The sequence below is a fragment of the Mustela erminea genome, chromosome 17 (assembly GCF_009829155.1).
Source record: "Mustela erminea isolate mMusErm1 chromosome 17, mMusErm1.Pri, whole genome shotgun sequence".
NCBI classification, from domain to species: domain Eukaryota; kingdom Metazoa; phylum Chordata; class Mammalia; order Carnivora; family Mustelidae; genus Mustela; species Mustela erminea.
The window spans coordinates 59,041,846-59,055,174 of NC_045630.1; the positions used below are offsets into that span (position 1 = coordinate 59,041,846).

At 38.3% G+C, this 13,329-nt stretch overlaps 1 protein-coding gene across 4 annotated transcripts in view; it reads right to left on the reverse strand.

Annotated features, from left to right (window-relative positions):
- The window catches only part of RAB3GAP2 (RAB3 GTPase activating non-catalytic protein subunit 2), a 95,737-nt gene that overhangs the window by 30,559 nt on the left and 51,849 nt on the right, over positions 1-13,329 (reverse strand). For 3 of the 4 annotated variants that reach the window (XM_032319163.1, XM_032319164.1, XM_032319166.1), the window contains exons 13-20: positions 11,928-12,067; positions 9,892-10,108; positions 9,187-9,330; positions 8,885-8,967; positions 8,466-8,530; positions 5,530-5,620; positions 2,987-3,114; positions 266-482 (exon numbers count right to left, since the gene is read on the reverse strand). In XM_032319163.1, coding sequence (XP_032175054.1) covers positions 266-482; positions 2,987-3,114; positions 5,530-5,620; positions 8,466-8,530; positions 8,885-8,967; positions 9,187-9,330; positions 9,892-10,108; positions 11,928-12,067 — 1,085 coding nt within the window. The remainder of the gene's footprint in view (positions 1-265; positions 483-2,986; positions 3,115-5,529; positions 5,621-8,465; positions 8,531-8,884; positions 8,968-9,186; positions 9,331-9,891; positions 10,109-11,927; positions 12,068-13,329) is intronic. The other variant, XM_032319165.1, reaches the window with a different exon arrangement.

Here is a 13,329-nt window from a genome sequence, read left to right on the forward strand (position 1 = left end):
TAATGGCTCAATTTGCTTGATTTCAAGGCAGAAGGCAAATCGTTACATGTCTAACACTGTCCCTTTAGTCTATGCATTAGCCAATAAAACTTTTATGACATAGACCCTACATATCCAGAGTGTCCTTTGTTCATTGAAAAATATACCTGAATTTCTTAGCTTAATTTTAAAACATAATGAACCTTTGAGATGCTATCAACTCCTGCCAGGCAGGCTCTCCTCCAGAAGAGGCAGAATTCACAGAGCAGTTCATCTTTCCACCCACCTAAAGCCACATACTCCTCTTCACTTATCTTCTTTACGTTGACCACATCTTTCTCACACTCTAAATATTCCAGGAATGTTTTCACGGGTAACACACCATCCTTATCATCAGAAAATCGGACTGTAGCAGTCCTGGTTTTTTCCTCTTTGTACTTCTCTAGTAATGCCAGGAGCTTAAGCAGTTCTTTTTCATCGAGCCTCAGTAACACAGCCAAGTCCTTAAAAAAATAGGGGGGAAAAAAAAGAGTTTGGATACACCGTATCTTCCTAGGACTCCGCCACAGGAGTCAACCCCCTCGTATCTGAAGTGAAATGCAAAACTGTACACAAATGATGACTTGTTAATTAACGTGGTAGCTATAATGTACTCTGCTTAAAATCTTACCACAATTTCATGAATTTGACGTTAAGTAATTTGAACTAATCTTGAAACTATTTATTACTGAGAGTACCATTTTTATACAATTTCTTGAGAATACCCTATACTCTTTAAAATGTTTGAATTTTACTACAGCTGTTACTAATTTAGAATCAGAAAGAGAAACTGTAAGAGTATTAACTGCAACTCTTGTGATTCTAAGTAAACTAAAGGCCTATTTGAAACGGAGTATGTATTGAGCAGCATAAACACAGTAAAATTAAAAAATACTGGAAACCAAGCTTCACTGTATCTACATATACATCTCATCTGTGTGGCTCTCAGGGATCCAGAGATGGAAAAGTTACAGATATATCTTGCCAACCTTTCAAACTATTTTTACAGAGCTTATGTGCAAAAATTTCTCCTGATATTACTAATATTTTTCTAAATTAGGGATACACACACACACACACACACACATACACACACACACACACACACACAGAGATATATTTAAAAGACCACAAATTCACCATAGCAAGCAAAACTACCCCTCCACCCCACTACATGATAAAACTACTCTTGTTTAAGAATACAGTTTTCATTTACTTATTTAATGCTGTTTTCTAAAAACAAGAAATAAACTTGCAGAATGCCATGAACACACACCAACAGTTCAATGCTATACTGAATTTATATATGAGCTTGTATGAACTATGTTCCACAGCAACAAAAATGATTCCAGACTTGAATTTGTTTTATATGCACAAGATTAGCCATTCAGCCTAGAAATTGACTGTACCTTTTTTTTGGAATGATCTAAATAATGTCACAGCAAAATATCAATTCTTACAAAGTGTTTTAAAGGTTAAAAAATAATAAAGAACAATCAGCTAACTGATATTTTAAATTCTGTAATTTTTCTTTTATCTTTCCCTATGGTACTGGGGCTATCAAGTGGAAATGAATTCCATAGGGGATTACTAATGACGCGTACTTAACTTTCTTTGGTTAGGTAGGAAAGTTTGGATCTTATGAAAAAGAATCTATGAAATATCTAGGCAATTCTGCAGACATAATTTAGTCTACCTGAACCTTCTTATTGTTTGAAATGATTTCATACTATTGCTGAAGCAGAAAGAAAAACACAAAGATCCTGAAAAATGGCTTTGTTACTTATAATGGCAATCGCAGAATGTTAGGAAGACTGTTAAAATGCTTTATGAAATGCACCTATAATCCCAAGGATAAAAAAGATGTTAGAATGTGTAAGTGGTTTCCAATACAGAGAGAATTTTCTGTTTAAAAATTTTTATTCACATATGTATATTTAAAATAAAAGTTGTCTAAGGTAAACTTCCATTAAGTTTCAGATACACACCAGGTAATTTTTTTATAAGTATTATCAGTGACTTGACAAATCACTAAAATCATTTACATAATAATTTTCCTTTAGGTAAATGGAAGACATGCACCCCAAGGCAAGTAACCTGTCCACAGTCACATGGTAATCAGGGGAAAGAGAGGACCACCTTTCTCTCTATTCTCTATTATGGAAACTATTTCTCTGTATGAAAAGTAAGAATTTTGCATACATGCCTAGAAACGAGCAATACTGCCCTGTAAGGAAGATTACAAGGCACTGCCATTTTTTAAATGTTTTACAGAATGACAACATAGAACATTTCCTAGAATTAAACACTTTCACGTAAGACAGAACTTTTTAGAAGTATTTAATTATGTAGCAGACAAGAGAACAAGCTCTGAGCTTGTTCTCAATGGCACCGCAGAAAAACCAGTGTCTTCTGTTTGGCAAAATCTTTTTTTTTTTCCTTTAAAGTTTTGCTACTTCAGTAAACTGAATATATTTCAATTGGCAAATCTTGTCCAGTTATGTTGTGAGAAGCAACCTTAGAAAGTGAGTTGAGAGAAACCAAATGCTTCTAGGATAGTAAGAATGGATTAACAATAAACTGCAATATCTTAGCATAAATACTGTAAGTTTAGTACTAAGGCACGGAGAGCCAGCAGGAGGTCTTTAACAAAAAAACATCTTTACCCTTCATAAAAATTCTCAATTATCTACTTCTTTACTAGCAGTTAAAAAATTAAAAATAGGGGCGCCTGGGCAGCTCAGTCCTTAAAGCGTCTGTCTTTGGCTCAAGTTACAATCCTGGGGTCCTGGGATAGAGCCCCACATCAGGCTCCCTGCTCAGCGGGGAGCCTGCTTCTCCCTCTCCCACTCCCCTGCTTGTGTTCCCTCTCTTGCTGTGTCTCTCCCTGTCAAATAAATAAAATCTTAAAAAAAAATTAAAAATTAAAAATAGAATATTTCGTATAATGAGGAATAGAATTACTTACATTATCCGAGAATGGTGTATCTGAATGAAAATCAACGGAATTTAACTGACTGACAGACTCATAAAGATGGAGTAATTTCAGTTTATTGGCACAAAACTGTAGCAATCCTTCGTCAACAGACTCAAGCTCTGAAAGGTGGAAGAAAAAAATACATTATAGAGATATATTTAATAGATTCATAAAAAGGTCTTTCTTTCATTAACATTCACAGTATTTTGTACTTCTCTGATGTGCTAGTCTATTAAATACTGAGATACTTAAGCTATCACAGATTACTAGGACAAAGATAATTTTTCCATCATGGAAAAATGTCCCAATTTTTAAGTGTAATAAGGCACACTAGTAGTTGGAGGGTGGGGAGAAAAAAAGAAAAAAGACAGAGCTATCTTAGTCTAATATTCCAATTTTTTAAAAAATGATCTGAAAACAGCTTTGAAAATATTCTCCCTCACCCCTTAACTCATACGCTGCCTATTCCGCTCACAGACAGAGGACAGATGAACAGAAAGCTGCCTGGTTCTTGTTATCGTGGTGGACAAAGATACCACAATTCAAGCATGAACTCTGGACTGTAACAGTTTTATCCTCAAGGAAGGCTGGCAAAGAGACCAAAGTACAATTCTACTTAACATTCTCCATCAATCGGGCTTTAAAAAAAAAAAAAAAAGGAGAGAGAGAAAGAAATACTCTCTATATAATACATCCCCGCATGATAATTTTAGTATCTCCCATCTAATGTAAAACAACTATTCTTTTAAAAGGGAGGGACTTTATTTACCTCCAAGAATTGGTATAGCTACAATAAAACTTAGCATATTCAGTAGGTAAAATCTTTAGGAATCTCAATTTTGGGTAGAACTTGAAACTGGTGATGATTTTATAAATTCCAATAGTTATATTTGACTTAATCTCAGCCCAGTGCAAGATAAATTCTGATTCAGTAAACTTCAAGATTTTGGTAAAGTCCTGAGGGATGGGGAACTTTATAAGCACACTACCGTTTTTAAAAGAGGTATTTCTAACAAGTTGTATACACTAAAGAAATTCACAATTTTCTAAAAGTCAGCTTCAAATACATGTTGGAAAAAAAATCTCAACGTTAGGATGCCTAAAGTCTTAAAAGGGGATACTGTATCTATTTATTAAACTACTTTTAAGTTGGCTTAAATATAAATATAAAGCTGGCTTTATATAATTAACATGACAAGCAAAAAGTCACAGCTAGATGAAGTGTACACATTACACACTACAATTTTTTAAATAATATTTTAATTTTTTAATAAACATATAATGTATTTTTATCCCCGGGGTACAGGTCTGTGAATCACCAGGTTTACACATTTCATAGCACTCCCCATAGCACATACCCTCCCCAATGTCCATCACCCCACCCCCCTCTCCTGACTCCCCTCCCCCCAGCAACCCTCAGCCTGTTTTGTGAGATTGAGTCTCCTGTGGTTTGTCTCCCTCCCGATCCCATCTTCTTTCATTTTTTCTTTTCCTACCCCCCAAACCCCCACCTTGCATCTCCACTTCCTCATATCAGGGAGATCATATGATAGTTGTCTTTCTCTGATTGACTTATTTCGCTAAGCATGATACCCTCTAGTTCCATCCACATCATTACAAATGGCAAGATTTCATTTCTTTTGATGGCTGCATAGTATTCCATTGTGTATATATACCACATCTTCTTTATCCATTCATCTGTTGATGGACATCTAGGTTCTTTCCATAGTTTGGCTATTGTGGACATTGTTGCTATAAACATATGGGTGCACGTGCCCCTTGGGAGCATCACATCTGTATCTTTAGGGTATATACCCAGTATACACACTACTATTTAATACATGTTAGGTATTCAGAATAAATTGAATTTTGCTGGGTCAGCCAGATACAGAGCATGGAGTTAAAATCCCAGAGTTAGAGATGTAATTCTTTTTCAGACAAATTTTGAACAGTAAAAAACAATCAGCTATGGGTATAAATTTACTCATCGTCCAATTTTGGAAGTCCTTACTTACATGAGGGAAGTGGAGGAGAAAACGCAGATTTTCGGCATACGCTAACAGAACATTAATTCGTAAAGCGTACTTTTTAAAAAATCATTATCTCAGTCAAAACAAAATTATTTAAAGAATGTTTCATCTACAGAAACAGCTTTCCTCCCGTAAAGTTAAATAAAGGACAGTGAAAGCAAGAAAATCTTCATGCTTCTGCCTTTCACACATGTACAACTGCATCAAATGACCACTTCTCAGCATCCTATACTGGTCTCTTTACTGACAGTAGAAATACTTTAAAGAGAAATATTTCCAGAAAGAAACAACATATTCAGAGAAGGCTCAGCTGGAGATCAGCTTCATACACCAAACAGGGAATAAAAAAGTCTCCAAATACTAAAGGCATGAAATAAGTTTCCTTATTTCTTACAGTATTTCCACACTGAAGTAACATGATAATATCATAAACAGGAATAGCTTTTGTAATCCAAATTATAAAATCTGAAGACCAGAACCTCCCCTCAGTACAAACCCCATTACCTTGATTTTTTAAAGTATCCATTAGAGTCTGAGTGATGTTTCTAAGGCAGGAAAATGGTAATCGTTCACTTGCCAAAATGCTCTCCAAAGCCTAGAAGAAAGATATTGAGCAATCAGAGGGCACGGATTTTGTTTTTTAAATTTTGTATTTATGCCAACACCTTCACTACCCCAAATTTCCAAGAGAAGCTCCATCGTTAAGATGTTTTAATAACGTACACACCCGAGAAGGAGAGTTGCATCATATGTCTTATGCAATCAATTTCATCTCATGCCCCTTATGGTGGAATGGCAAAAAGTCCAGACTCAGAATGAAACAACCACAAGGAAACTGGCATTTAACAGAATGGCCAAGATGAAACAGGGACCATGACAAAATTAGTCACCAACAGGAAGAGTGTAAGTCTATACTCCCAGCATAAATGAAAAGCAGAGCTGTTACTGTTGTGTCAATGATGAAAGCTAACAACAACTTAATTACCACTTAAAGACTGCATTTGAGCATGGCTGGTGAAAGTACAGGCCCTGCAAGGTCTGTCTATGTTCCCGACCTCACCCCACCTTCCTCTTCCTGCCAGTCCCTCAGAAGATACTTAACAAGCCTTCACTACCAGTTCCAAAATCTCTTTTTATGCCTAAAGAAGCAACCATCAGAATCACCAATGGATAGACAGAGCAGTTAATGTTCATACTTATCCTTCCGTATTACCCCATTAAACTGACTTTTTATTGATGAGAGTAAATAATTTCAAAAGTAGGCTGGAGAATGTAGCATGAGGTAAAGACTGTAACACAACCACCTCTGTGTGTGTGTGTGTGTGTGGGTGTGGTGTGAGTAAGAAATCGGCTCCGAGAGTGGCTCAAGAGTGTGGTCAAGAGCATGGTCAAGCCCATGATGAGGCAACTACATGGTGGATACAAAGAAAGTGACTCAAAAAGGCAAATACCCAGCAAAATGTAATTATTTCTGTTCTGTCTACCATTACACTAGCTAGCAGCTGGCTTGACCACTTAGTCACTCTTCCGAGCCTAAACTACTGTTTTTTCCTTTAGTGTTGAAAATAATACACAATATCCACTACTAGCTTTTCCAGCATTTTTTATAAAATTCTTAGTTTCACATACAATTGAGAAGTATAATAATTATTTAAAGGTCAAGAAGACAATTTGTAGTATACTCAACGTTCCCAATTTTGTTGTTTTATGATGTAAGAGAAGAAGAAGATGGTATCAAAACGGGAAGCCTGGTTTGGGTTATAACCCTCCCTTTCCACTACAGGTTCTCTAAACTACCTTTCTTGGATGCCCGCCTTGTCACAGGAATGTCATCTCTCATAACTGAGACTTCGCCCTGAGAAAAATGAGAACCAATTAGCCCTGTTAGTGGAATGGAAAACTTGACCAAAAGTCACAGGGACGTGGGTACCTGGGTGGCTCAGTCAGTTAAGTGTCTGACTCTTGATTTCAGCTCAGGTCACGATCTCAAGGTTGTGAGATCGAGCCCCTTGCCGGGCTGTGCACTGGGCACAGAGCCTGCTTAAGATCGTCTCTCCCTCTCCTTCCGCCCTTCCTCACCCTTCTTCTCTTAAAAAAAAAAAAAAAAAAAAGTTACGGGGACTTGCCTGTTCTATAATAAAACAAAAGTATTTTTAAAAATGACTGCCACAGTAAAATAAAAAGGAATAAAAATTAATCAGCATTCCTGAAATTCTTCCACATATTTAACATTATTTTAGTTGTTGTGGATTATGAAACTGATGTATTTGGTGAGGTCCCTACCTGAAAGAGCTTAAAGGAGGTAAAAAGGGAAAAACTGGTGAACTAGGATCCAGGTACTGGAAATAGTTAGAGAACAGAACAAGTAACCACTAGCTGTCCACTTCTGACTTAAAAGAGTAAGAATTCAGAGGTATCCACAGGGACTGAAGTGCCTAAGAATTTACAGAGTGAGAACCTGAGCAGCATTAGGAGGGGTTTGGAGAAGAGGGGGCGAGCCAAAGAAATCACAGCGAGCTGCTGTATCAGAACCGCAAACCTGGCAAAAGGCAAGTCTGACAATACTATGGGACGCTGTGACTGTGGGAGCAACAGGCCCCTTCCGTGGTAGGAGCAGGAACATAAACTAGTGCCAGGATTCTGAGAAGCAGCCTTTCAACAGCTGGTACAGCCAGAGAAGCCCAGTGCGCTACAATTCCCGAACATAAAGATGTGCAGTGCCCTATGTATAAGGATAAGCACAGTACCCCTGGGGAGAGCAAAGCCTGGAAACAACCTAAATGCCCACTGGTAGGAGCAGAGTGAGTCAAGAGTAACAGAAGACACAGCAGGGTCCACGGCAGCCACACGCGTCAACGGGGACACCTCAAAGAAACAGCTGAAGGAGTCAAGTTCCGGCAAGGAGACATGAGCCGGACTCCAGTGATGGAGTCAAGTTTTAAAAGTTTAAAAGGCAGAAAATGCATCGACGTTTTATCGGAGCCATACAGAAATAATATAACTATTAACAGCAAAAGAGAGAGAAACACAAAATTCTGAACGCTCGTTACCTTAAGAATGGGAGAATGGGCCTGAGGAGGGACTAGGAGGGCTCTTCAGAGTTCTTGGTAACATTCTGTGTCCTAAGGTGGGCGGTTCCACAGATGTGTTCATGATTATTACCTGAGTATATGGTATGTATTGTGTGTGTGTGTGTGTGTGTGTGTTTCAAACATGCACACGTGTGTAAGGTAATGTTACTTAATTAAAAAAAAAAAAGGAGGGAAGGAGAAAGAGAGACAATGGGAGCTTCCATATGGGAATATAAAAAAGGCATGAATAAAAAAACAGAAAAGAGGTTAGCCTGTCATGTTTGGAGGGAAAAAGGAAACTAAAGGCTTTCATAAGAGAAATATGTCCTAGCTACCCAGCAGGAAAGTTCATATATTATACATACTCACTTGTTTCTTGGTTGCAGGGTACTTAATATCAAGAATTAGTTCCTTCATTTGTGTTTCAACCAAATCTACGAAGAGAAAATGAACCGAGGTAAATTTTTCACTTTTATTACAAGGGAAATTTGACTCTGAAAGAAGAATGCACTTACTGGTGGCTATCAGTCAGCTAAAGGACTTCCGGTTTCTCTCACAGTATTGTTTTCTTGTTATAAATTTTAATATCGCCCAGAGGGCATGCCTACTTATTTACAGAGCAATTCCAATAACAAATATACATGATTACTTGGACCTCATCTCACTTTGAGGAGTTTCAACAGCTCACAAATGAACGGAAACATTTTGATTGCTGCATTTAGAATACGCTACTAATTGAGAAAATGGACCTACGAGTATGCATTATTATTTTGCTGCAGGACACGCACCGAGGTGGGGAGGTCTTGTTTTCAGCAGGGCGGCCAGCTTCTTGACTAGGTGCATGTCCTTGGCTCGCTCACACTTCTTGTCGCTAAAACAATAAATACAACAAATTCTTATAGAATGTAAATCGCTCTCCTTCTAAGTCTGACACACTCCAACACTTTTCCTTCATATTCTTCCTATATAACTTTAAAGATATCTGTCTAATGAGAAAAAAACCACAACCAAATGGTAACTACAAAACAAAGAGCAAAACAAGGATGGAAAAGGGGCAAAACAAGGCAGAGGGGCCCCGGATGAATCTTACCTCAGCGCTAAATGGAAAGGAACACTGACTGTTTTCACACTTCCAGACACTGGATCAACAAGGCAGATCTGGTAAGTCTGCGGCTGCCAACTCTGACTGGTAACATTATTTAAGCCCATTATTTTGTAGCCAGGATACAGAAGCCTGAGAAATGGCAAACCAGTATGGTAAGAATATTAGACAAAAGGAAAAATGCCAAAAGTGCTTTCATGATAGCGAGGGACCCCTACATTATTACCAACTCAGGAGCACTAATAAGGCAAATAAACACTAACTGATACCAAAAGCATACGTAAAACGGATCTTGACTGGCAGAGTTCTGCCTTGATAAAACGGGCTAGAAAATCAAAGGACGGTCAGGCCTATGTAGCAACGGCAAACAAAGGCTGCACCTCACTTCACATCATCAGCACAGGAATCTGAAGGAATCTCTCCTTCTGAGCCTCCACAGCATCCGTAAGGGCTGGGGATAAATGGCAGCACCACAGGTAACTTTAGTAAATTCGGCAGTGTATCATGGCCTTTTCAGTAAGATTTTTTGTTATTAAATACTTAATCCTTAATCATATAGCAGGCGCTTGGAGGGAAAACCATAGTATAACTGCAATTTTCAAACAACTTGCAACCTAATAAGTAGCTTTAATAAAGACTATAATAAAAGCATTCCTTTTCGTAACCAGGAAAATGCCAGGGTTTGCCGCTTACCTGCAGTGCTTTCCCACGTTGAAGGCTCCCACTCTAGGTCCCTGCTGTGTGCTCCACACTTCTAAGATTCCCCTTCTTGGTGCATAGATCACAAGGAACTGAGCTACTCGGCTTGGACCCTGAGTATTTCCAAAAGGGGAAAGATCTGCCTTTTCTGGTACTCTTTCGTGGAGGTCCTCTATGATTTGGATCCAACCGATCTGTGCATCTCGATACCCTTACAGACCGAGGAAAAGGGAAGCTAATTAGTTAGCATAGGGGCAACTGTAGCTTCTGAAGGACTCTGGGGTATTTTAGCGAGGGGTTAAGAAAAGCTACAAAAATACATTATCTTTTTAGTATGAAGTATCTTAAACAGAAAAAGATAATAATTATAATAAATATAGAATCCATCACCAAGTCTTATTAAATCTTAGCATTTTGTTATATTTGCTTCTGATCACTTCTTATTCTTAAAAAAACACCAAAACAACCAAACAAAAAAACCCAGAGATCATTACAGCATCACGAGTACCCTTCCACAACGCCATGCTCGTTGCTCCTTCTCTTTAAAAAAATTCTCTCCCTTTAAAAAATCCATGGGTATTATCAGGTTTAGATTTTAAATAAAAGTCCAATTAAAATAGAAGAGAAAGATCAACTTGATTCCCTGCTTTTCACGTCCCTTGGTGCTACGCAGACAGGGAGAATATGGCGCGAGGTGGCGGCAGGAAGCCCCAGCCCGTACGAGAGAGATGTAGCCGTCACGGTCCTGCATCTCAGGGGCGCCCCTTCCACGGGCAACTGACCCTTCTCGTCCGAGTGTGGGGGAAAACTGCACCCGCTACAGAAGGAAAAGCAGCAGTGCCAGCAATAAGATCGCTATAGTGGATCTGGCCCAGATGTAACTCGTGTAACTATGTCCTCTATATTCTGGAAAAGTCTTGCTGAGAACCACCCTTCATGTTATTTCAGAAGACAAACACCGAGGAGAAATGATGTATCTGCAGCCTTCAAACCTGTTTCTACAGACACTTAAACATGTAGCAGGTAAACACTGCAGGAATTCTCTGGAAGAAGGTGACAGTGTTCTCTGTCCGTCCAGAGTAACTTAATGTCCTCAAATCCATTACTCCTCACACGGCTCAGTACAGACCAGACTGCATGATTACTGTGGTTTCTAACCAGTAGTCTGTCTGTGCTGACATGTTACTACTCCAGATGATTCCAAAATATGCATTCTTCCCTCTTCCTTGGTCAAAGAGATGCTATCTTTTTCAGGTGGACAGTGTGCCTAGATATTTACTAGTCTCCCTTATAGATAGGTGTGACTATGTGACTAAGTCCTGGCTAATGCACTGCAGAAAAAGCTTGACAGGAAATCATCTTCACAGTGAACTGGCTCAGTTGATAGTTCCTCCTCTTCCTTTCCTCCTTCCTGGAATGCAGATACAAAGGCTGGAGCTCCAGCAGCCATGTGAACCATGAAATAACTGAGTGGGGAAGCTCAAGAAGTGGAACTGGGCTCCTGAGGATGTCGTGGGCATCTCGTATCACTCCTGAACATGGGTCTTTTATTAGCAGCTAACTACAACTCCTGACCAAGAAACTTAAGAAATTAACCCAAGCATATGGATATGGACGTCATGTCAGCAAAGGTGGGTTTTGCCATCTTTAGTTTGAAAGATTTAGTATTCTAGATTTGAAGAGAACATCTGACTTAAACATGACCTTATGAAGTAGAATGAACGTAACAGGGGCAAGAAACTGATTTCAGGAATTTGACAATGACACTGAGAACTGAAAAGTATACAAGGAAGAGATTAAAAGTGCCTATAAGTTGGTCAAACTTAAAGGGTGGATCAATTGGACTACGATCAAGTGCTACTGAAATGAGTTCATGCTAAAAAAAAAAAAAAAAAAAAAGAAGACAGCATAAACATAACAAATTAAGCAATACTGGCCACCAGAAGCTAACGGATGATAATACTGCTCAACTACTTGGGTAAAAAAGCAAATTAACATTTTTTTTTTCCTGGATTTTTATGAGGAAGTACCTTTCCACATGCGTATCGCAATTCCTCTAGCCACATCCAATAAAATTACTCTGCCAAAATCATCTGTTACTGCTGCCAGTGTGTTACACGGAGACAGACATATACTTTCACCATGGCGTCTAGAATCTGGAAGTCCAAATCTGGTATTTAAAAGAAAATAAAAAGCTCAAATCAAATTCCGGTCTAGAAAAAGACGACAGAATCATGAGCTACATAAACAAAATAGGCCAACTCTGTTTTTATATAAAGAAACATAGGGGTGCCTGGGTGGCTCAATTGGTTAAATCCTCTGCCTTCGGCTCAGGTCATTATCTCAGAGTCCTGGGCTCAGGTCATTATCTCAGAGTCCTGGGATCAAGCCCCCCATCCCCGCAGCGGGGAGCCTGCTTCCTCCTGTCTCTCTCTGCCTGCCTCTCTGCCTACTTGTGATCTCTGTCTCTGTCAAATAAATAAATCTTTAAAAAAAAAAAAAAAAAAAGAAGAAATATAAACCCTGCATAGATTAATAGTTAATTTATTAACTAATCACACCAGACATTTTGCAACACAAAGTGCATAAGAAGTTTTTTCCATTATAAAATAAAACACCTAAGTTTTATTTCATAGATTTTCTATATAGATATCTAGTCTTTTATTTTTAGAGACTATCAAGTATAACAATCTTTCCTTGATTAACTGTTATATCATAGTAAACAGCACCCTCACAACCAATGAAATTTAGGAATACTTTGCTCCTACGCAGGCATCTTTTGTCTGATTTAAGTTCGTATTTCTAATCTCTTCTTTCTGCTAGATACCATTATCCTGCTGACATCAATCTTTCTACCTCAAGAACTTTCCCTCTACTAAATAATAAACAATGATAATAAGTATCTCTCAAATGTTGTTGGTCTAGAACCAATCGTACTTTAGCATGGAGCAAAGTCCTGAGACGAGGTACTCCAATGCTCTAGCCTACTTGGGAGGCACAGGGCCATCTGGCTTACTTCTTGATTCTTCAGTGAATTTAGAAAATATGAGATGTTATCAGATTTTTAAAAAGATGAGAAAACCTTAGAGAGGATCATCTTCAATAAATTTTAATAACAGATAATTAGTTATACCTGTTAGGTGAAGAACATCTGCAAGCAGGGCATGGTTCTGGTTCCCTTTATGGTAGTATTTTACATTAGGTAACAAAAATGATTTAAAAACAAAATCAAGCAAAAAATCACACTCTCTCACCCCAAAACCTGACACATCCACTATCCTAGAGCACAACAGAAGTGAACGAAAGAGCACAGCCCTGCCTTCCGAGGAGTGCCTGAAGGCATGGGATTCCTTGTTTTATGTATTTTTAGAGAAATCACTGAGCACTTTTTAAGTTTATACAGCTTACTGACAAACTACCTCAGCTCTTTAA